This window comes from Scyliorhinus torazame, chromosome 10 (assembly GCF_047496885.1).
Source record: "Scyliorhinus torazame isolate Kashiwa2021f chromosome 10, sScyTor2.1, whole genome shotgun sequence".
NCBI lineage: Eukaryota > Metazoa > Chordata > Chondrichthyes > Carcharhiniformes > Scyliorhinidae > Scyliorhinus > Scyliorhinus torazame.
This window is the reverse complement of record NC_092716.1, coordinates 129,989,615-129,997,603: the sequence shown is the minus strand read 5'-3', so window position 1 is coordinate 129,997,603 and position 7,989 is coordinate 129,989,615. Positions and strand designations below refer to the sequence as shown.

Here is a 7,989-nt window from a genome sequence, read left to right as displayed (position 1 = left end):
TCCCTAGTGCATGGATTGATAATCCTGATCGTTGTAATACTTGTAATAATGATGCTTAGCTTCCTGATGAAATGCTTGTGTAAAAGTGTCAGTGCAGCAGTAATTTCTCAACAGTTAATGCAGCAACATGAAGTGCGCCTTGAAGAGTTAATGGATGTGAAAGAAAGTGCAGAGGAATATGAGGAAATGATCGAAATGCAAATAGAATGGGAGAGATTGAGACGATGGACTATGGATTCGAGGTTATGAAATGATAAAAGGGGGGAATGAGAGTTTGGCTGATGATCGATAAATGAGAGTTTGGCTGATGATCGATAAATGAGAGTTTGGCTCAAGATGGATTGGAACTTTATGGGAAAAACAAAATGTTAGGTAAAGCTTTGTGTGAAGAAATGTCAAGACAGGCCTTTACAGGCTTCTGATAGCAAGCTGAGGAATGTCAAGATAGGCTGTCAAAGGCTTCTGATAACAAGGTTGTTTTTGAACCAGACAAATTGCAGTAACGGCCTTGGGAATGGGTGCACTAGGCTTAAAGATAATTATAATTGAGGGGGGCTGAATTATAATTGAGCTGAGAGCACAAATAGGAATGCGAGGGAGCTGCCCTCAGAAATGAGCCAAAAACTGTATAAGAACTGCTGTTAGATGTATTGACTTTGGCTTGCTATTGTGACTCTTGAGCGACACAGTGGTCCTAGCTCCGGCGCCAAGAAATAAACATGCTAAAGTAACAAGGTGTTCGACTGATCATTTCATCCGGACTGGCTGCAAGAGAATGCTCAAAACCACTGACCTGGGTAAGCTGCCCGTAACCTTGGGGCCAATCCTTTTCTGTATACGGATCCGTTGGGTATCCAGTGATAGGTGATCGGTCTCCATGGCGATAAACCTGGGAATACAAATATCAAAATCATTGTAGATATTTCCTAGCTACATCCGAAATCAGTTGGAACCGGATGAGGGATCGTCCTAATGGAGGAGGGGGCCGTGATTAACCATGTCAAAAGGTCACAGAAATATCATGGGGGAACAAGATAATTTGCCATGATCACAGTCACATTGAACGTCTTTTGTGACTTTGATCAGGACTGTTTCAGTGCAGTGGCAGAACCAGAAACCTGATTGGAGGAAGTAAAACCCAGGAAACAGGAGTAGGAACAGTGCAGATAACCTGGATAGGCCCCGAGCCTGCCCCATTCCATTCAAAGATGGGCACAGAGAGGGAAAGACACAGAGGGCAGGTGGTGGCATAGTAGCAAATTCAATGAACTAATAACGATCAGATTCAGGCAAATGCTCTGGGTACAAGGTTCAAGGCCCACTGGGGCAGCTTGTGGAATTTAAGTTCCATTTGCAAGTCTGGAATATAAAGCTAATCTGGAAATAGGAACCATGAAACTATTGCCAATTGTCGTAAAACCCATCTGTTTCCCTAAAGTCTTTTAGGCCTGCGCAGGCCTCCTTACTGACATCTTGTGGCTTGTGTCAAAATTGGGAGAGCTGTCTCACAGACTGGTCATACACACTGAATCATACCGCACAGACAATGTCCCAGACACCACCATCACCATCCCTGGGTATGTACGGTCCAACCAGCAGGATGGTCACAGAATCACACGATTGTTACGGTGCAGAAGAAGGCCATTCAGCCCATTATGTCTTTACCAGCTCTCCAAACAACCATCATGACTTTGTCATTCTCCTGCTTTTTCCCCGTGCCCCTGCATATTGTTTCTATTCAAATAAACATCTAATTCCCTCTTAAATACCTCGATTGAATCTGCCTCCACCACACTTCCAGGCAGCACATTCCAGACCCAAACCACTCGCTGTGTGAAAAAGTTTTTTCTCACATCACATTTGCTTCTTTTGTAAATCACTTTAAATCGGTGTCCTCTCGTTCTCGATCCTTTTCACAAGCAGGAACAGTTTCTCCCCATTTACTCTGTCCAGCCCCCTCATGATTTTGAACATCTCTATCAAATCTCCTCTTAGCCTTCTTCTCTCCAAGGAGAACAGTCCCAATCTCTCCAATCTATCCTCATAACTAGGTTTCTCATCCCTGGAACCTTTCGTGTAAACCTCTTCCCCACTCTCTCCAATGTATTCACATCCTTCCTGCAGTGTGGAGCCCAGAACTGTGCACAATATTCCAGCTGAGGTCCAACTAGTATCTTGTATAAGTTCAGTATAACCTCCTTGCTCTTGTACTCTATGCCCCTATTAATAAAGCCCAGTTAACTGCTCTCCCCACCTGTCCTGCCACCTTCAATAATCTCTGCACATCTACACCCAGGTCCCTCTATTCCTGCATTTCCTTTAGAATTTTACTCCTTATTTTATTTGGTCTATCAATGCATCACCTCACACTTGATTGAACTCATCTATCTGCCCACTTCACAAGCTAATCTATGTCCTTTTGAAGTTCTACACTGTCCTCACAGGTTACAATACTTTCAGGTTTTGTGTCATCCGGAAACTTTGAAATTATGTCCTGCACACCAAGATGTAGATCATTAATATGATCTATACAGGTATGGGCAGCACAGTAGCACAGTGGTTAGCACTGTGGCTTCACAGCGCCAGGGTCCCAAGTTTGATTCCCGGCTTGGGACACTATCTGTGCGAAGTCTGCACATTCTCCCCGTGTCTATGTGGGTTTCCTCCGGGTGCTCCGGTTTCCTCCCAGAAGTCCCGAAAGACAAGCTGTTAGGTAATTTGGACATTCTGAATTCTCCCTCTGTGTACCTGAACAAGCGCCGGAATGTGGTGACTTGGGGCTTTTCACAGTAACCTCATTGCAGTGTTAATGTAAGCCTACTTGTAAGAATAAAGATTATTTTTATATGTCAGGAAAAGCAAGGGTCCCAATCCCGACCGCTGTGGAGCGCCACTCCCAAACATTCCTCCAGCCTGAAAAATATACATTGACCTTTGCTTTCTATTATTCAGCCAATCTTGTATCTACATTGCGACTGTCCCATTTATTTGAGCTATAACTTTTCTCACAAGTCTGTTGTGTGGCACTGTATTGAATGCAGCAGAGTGGCAGCACAGTTGTATACAGTCAGGAAAGACTGCCCTGGAAATCCTCAACATTGACTCCAGACTCCAATATGTCACATGGTACCAGCTCAAACATGGACATGGAAACCTCCTGCTGGTTACCATGTCCCCTTGTGACGAATGTCGACATTTTTAAAATAGATTGCATTTTATATATCTGTTGCAGAAATACTTTTTAAATCCTGGTTTATTATACATACAGACTCGGTCTGCAAAAGGTGCAATTAAGATGTCATGAATGGGGACTTCCGGGTGCGGCGATGACCAGCTGAGTCGCACGTTTCGGCAGCTCCCGGTGAAACGGACTTTTGAGCTCTTGATAGGAGCCCCAACGGCAATTTTGACGGCTAAAAACAATGTGTGGTAAACCAGAAGGGAATCCCCCCTGGATACGGATGGAAAAAGGAGGAGAAAGTGGCCGGATTGCAGTGGATCCTTTAGAACAGCAGCAAGGAAGGCAAGCAAAAACCAAGATGGCGTCGGAAGGTGGCAGTTTAACATGGGGCCCTGAACAACAAAAGTTCTTGAAATGCTGTGTGGAAGAGATCAAAAAGGAAATGAAGAAAGAGCTGTTGGCCCCGATACTACAGGCGATCGAAGGGCTAAAGGAGGAACAAAAGACCCAGGAGCGGGAGCTTCGGGTCGTGAAGGCAAAGGCAGCCGAGAATGAGGACGACATACAGGGCCTGGTGGTGAAGACGGAGACGCAGGAGGCACATCAGAAACGATGTGTGGAAAGGTTGGAGGCACTGGAAAACAACGCAAGGAGGAACAACCTGAGGATTCTTGGTCTTCCTGAAGGTGTGGAGGGAGCGGACGTCGGGGCATATGTGAGCACGATGCTGCACTCGTTAATGGGAGCGGAGGCCCCGGCGGGTCCGTTGGAGGTGGAGGGAGCATACCGAGTGATGGCGCGAGGACCGAGAGCAGGAGAAATTCCCAGAGCCATAGTGGTGAGATTCCTCCGTTTTAAGGATAGAGAAATGGTCCTTAGATGGGCGAAGAAAACTCGGAGTAGTAAATGGGAGAACGCGGTGATCCGCGTTTATCAAGACTGGAGTGCGGAGGTGGCGAGAAGGAGGGCGAGCTTTAATCGGGCCAAGGCGGTGCTTCATAAAAAGAAGATAAAATTAGGAATGCTGCAACCGGCAAGACTGTGGGTCACAGATCGAGGGAGGCACCACTACTTTGAGACGGCGGATGAAGCGTGGACTTTTATTGCGGAAGAAAAACTGGAATGAGTGGGCTATTAAAAAGAACGTTTGAACAAAGTGGTAGGGCGAATGTGGGGGGCAAAGAGGGGGGTTAAAAAGGGGGGAAAGAGGAGTTTTACGTACTAATCCTGCGATGTGGTAACTTTTCTCTCTCCCACAGGTGGTGATGGGGGAGGAGGGGAGGTGGAGGAGATGGGGCGTTGGCCATTGGGGGCGGGGCCAAGGGAGAAGCGCGGGCTTGGTTCCCGCGCTATGATAATCATGGCGGGAATAGAGAAGCAGGAAGGAGGGGGCGTCGCACGGTGCGAGCCGAGGTCACGGGGGGAAGCCGAGGTCGGCCAGAGTTTGCTGACTTCTGGGAGCAACATGGGGGGAGTAATTACGCTAGCGGGGGATCTAGCGGGGGGGGGGGGGGGGGTGGGAGGGGGGAATTACTGGGTTGCTGCTGCTGGGGAGAGGGGGGAGCTGGTATGGGGGAGGATGGGCGGGGGGGCACCGCCTGGGGGAGATACAGCTGCGTGGGAACCGGGTGAGGAGCTGGAAAAAGGTGATGGCTAATCGACAAGGGGGGGGGGGTAGGAAGCCCCCAACTCGGCTGATCACGTGGAACGTGAGAGGGCTGAACGGGCCGATAAAGAGGGCACGGGTACTCGCACACCTTAAGAAACTTAAGGCAGATGTGGTTATGTTACAGGAAACGCACCTGAAACTGATAGACCAGGTTAGGCTACGCAAAGGATGGGTGGGGCAGGTGTTCCATTCGGGGCTAGATGCGAAAAACAGGGGGGTGGCTATATTAGTGGGGAAGCGGGTAATGTTCGAGGCAAAGACTATAGTGGCGGATAACGGGGGCAGATACGTGATGGTGAGTGGCAAACGACAGGGGGAGACGGTGGTTTTGGTAAACGTATATGCCCCGAACTGGGATGATGCCAATTTTATGAGGCGGATGCTAGGACGCATTCCGGACCTAGAGATGGGAAAGCTGATAATGGGGGGAGATTTTAATACGGTGTTGGAACCAGGGCTGGATAGGTCGAAGTCCAGGACTGGAAGGAGGCCGGCAGCAGCCAAGGTACTTAAAGATTTTATGGAGCAGATGGGAGGTGTAGACCCGTGGAGATTTAGCAGACCTAGGAGTAAGGAGTTCTCGTTTTTCTCCTATGTCCATAAAGTCTACTCGCGAATAGACTTTTTTGTGCTGGGTAGGGCATTGATCCCGAAGGTGAGGGGAACGGAGTATACGGCTATAGCCATTTCGGATCACGCTCCACACTGGGTGGACTTGGAGATAGGGGAGGAAACAGGAGGGCGCCCACCCTGGAGAATGGACATGGGACTAATGGCAGATGAGGGGGTGTGTCTAAGGGTGAGGGGGTGCATTGAAAAGTACTTGGAACTCAATGATAATGGGGAGGTCCAGGTGGGAGTGGTCTGGGAGGCGTTGAAGGCGGTGGTTAGAGGGGAGCTGATATCAATAAGGGCACATAAAGGGAAGCAGGAGAGTAAGGAACGGGAGCGGTTGCTGCAAGAACTTTTGAGGGTGGACAGACAATATGCGGAAGCACCGGAGGAGGGACTGTACAGGGAAAGGCAAAGGCTACATGTAGAATTTGACTTGCTGACTACGGGCACTGCAGAGGCACAATGGAGGAAGGCACAGGGTGTACAGTACGAATATGGGGAGAAGGCGAGCAGGTTGCTGTCACACCAATTGAGGAAAAGGGGAGCAGCGAGGGAAATAGGGGGAGTGAGGGATGAGGAAGGAGAGATGGAGCGGGGAGCGGAGAGAGTGAATGGAGTGTTCAAGACATTTTATAAATTATATGAAGCTCAACCCCCGGATGGGAGGGAGAGAATGATGGGCTTCTTGGATCGGCTGGAATTTCCCAAGGTGGAAGAGCAGGAAAGGGTGGGACTGGGAGCACAGATCGAGGTAGAAGAAGTGGTGAAAGGAATTAGGAGCATGCAGGCGGGAAAGGCCCCGGGACCGGATGGATTCCCAGTCGAACTCTATAGAAAATATGTGGACTTGCTCGCCCCGGTACTGACGAGGACCTTTAATGAGGCAAAGGAAAGGGGACAACTGCCCCCGACTATGTCTGAAGCAACGATATCGCTTCTCTTAAAGAAGGAAAAGGACCCGCTACAATGCGGGTCCTATAGACCTATTTCCCTCCTAAATGTAGATGCCAAGATCCTGGCCAAGGTAATGGCAATGAGAATAGAGGAATGTGTCCCGGGGGTGGTCCACGAGGACCAAACTAGGTTTGTGAAGGGGAGACAGCTGAACACGAATATACGGAGGTTGTGAGGGGTAATGATGATGGCCCCACCAGAGGGAGAAACGGAGATAGTAGTGGCGATGGATGCCGAGAAAGCATTTGATAGAGTGGAGTGGGATTATTTGTGGGAGGTGTTGAGGAGATTTGGTTTTGGAGAGGGGTATGTTAGATGGGTGCAGCTGTTGTATAGGGCCCCAGTGGCGAGCGTGGTCACGAATGGACGGGGATCTGCATATTTTCGGCTCCATAGAGGGACAAGGCAGGGATGCCCTCTGTCCCCATTATTGTTTGCACTGGCGATTGAGCCCCTGGCGATAGTGTTGAGGGGTTCCAAGAAGTGGAGGGGAGTACTTAGGGGAGGAGAAGAACACCAGGTATCTTTGTATGCGGACGATTTGCTACTATACGTGGCAGACCCGGCGGAGGGGATGCCAGAAATAATGCGGATACTTGGGGAGTTTGGGGATTTTCCAGGGTATAAATTGAACATGGGGAAAAGTGAGTTGTTTGTGGTGCACCCAGGGGAGCAGAGTAGAGAAATAGAGGACCTACCGTTGAGGAAGGTAACAAGGGACTTTCGTTACCTGGGGATCCAGATAGCTAAGAATTGGGGCACATTGCATAGGTTAAATTTAACGCGGTTGGTGGAACAGATGGAGGAGGATTTCAAGAGATGGGATATGGTATCCCTGTCACTGGCAGGGAGGGTGCAGGCGGTTAAGATGGTGGTCCTCCCGAGATTCCTCTTTGTGTTTCAGTGCCTCCCGGTGGTGATCACGAAGGCTTTTTTTAAAAGGATTGAAAAGAGCATCATGGGTTTTGTGTGGGCCGGGAAGACCCCGAGAGTGAGGAAGGGATTCTTACAGCGTAGCAGGGATAGGGGGGAGCTGGCACTACCGAGCCTAAGTGAGTATTATTGGGCCGCTAATATTTCAATGGTGAGTAAGTGGATGGGAGAGGAGGAGGGAGCGGCGTGGAAGAGATTAGAGAGGGCGTCCTGTAGGGGGACTAGCCTACAGGCTATGGTGACAGCCCCATTGCCGTTCTCACCGAGGAACTACACCACAAGCCCGGTGGTGGTGGCTACACTGAAGATTTGGGGACAGTGGAGACGGCATAGGGGAAAGACTGGAGCCTTGGGGGGGTCCCCGATAAGAAACAATCATAGGTTTGCCCCGGGGGGAATGGATGGGGGATATGGAATGTGGCAAAGAGCAGGAATAACGCAACTGAAAGATCTGTTTGTGGATGGGAAGTTCGCGAGTCTGGGAGCGCTGACCGAGAAATATGGGTTGCCCCAAGGGAATGCATTCAGGTATATGCAACTGAGGGCTTTTGCGAGGCAACAGGTGAGGGAATTCCCGCAGCTCCCGACACAAGAGGTGCAGGACAGAGTGATCTCAAAGACATGGGTGGGGGATGGT

General features: G+C 49.5%; 1 protein-coding gene across 1 annotated transcript in view; it reads right to left on the bottom strand.

Annotated features, from left to right (window-relative positions):
- The window catches only part of LOC140430925 (prostatic acid phosphatase-like), a 188,279-nt gene that overhangs the window by 153,952 nt on the left and 26,338 nt on the right, over positions 1 to 7,989 (bottom strand). The window contains exon 2 of the mRNA XM_072518735.1: positions 794 to 889. Coding sequence (XP_072374836.1) covers positions 794 to 889 — 96 coding nt within the window. The remainder of the gene's footprint in view (positions 1 to 793; positions 890 to 7,989) is intronic.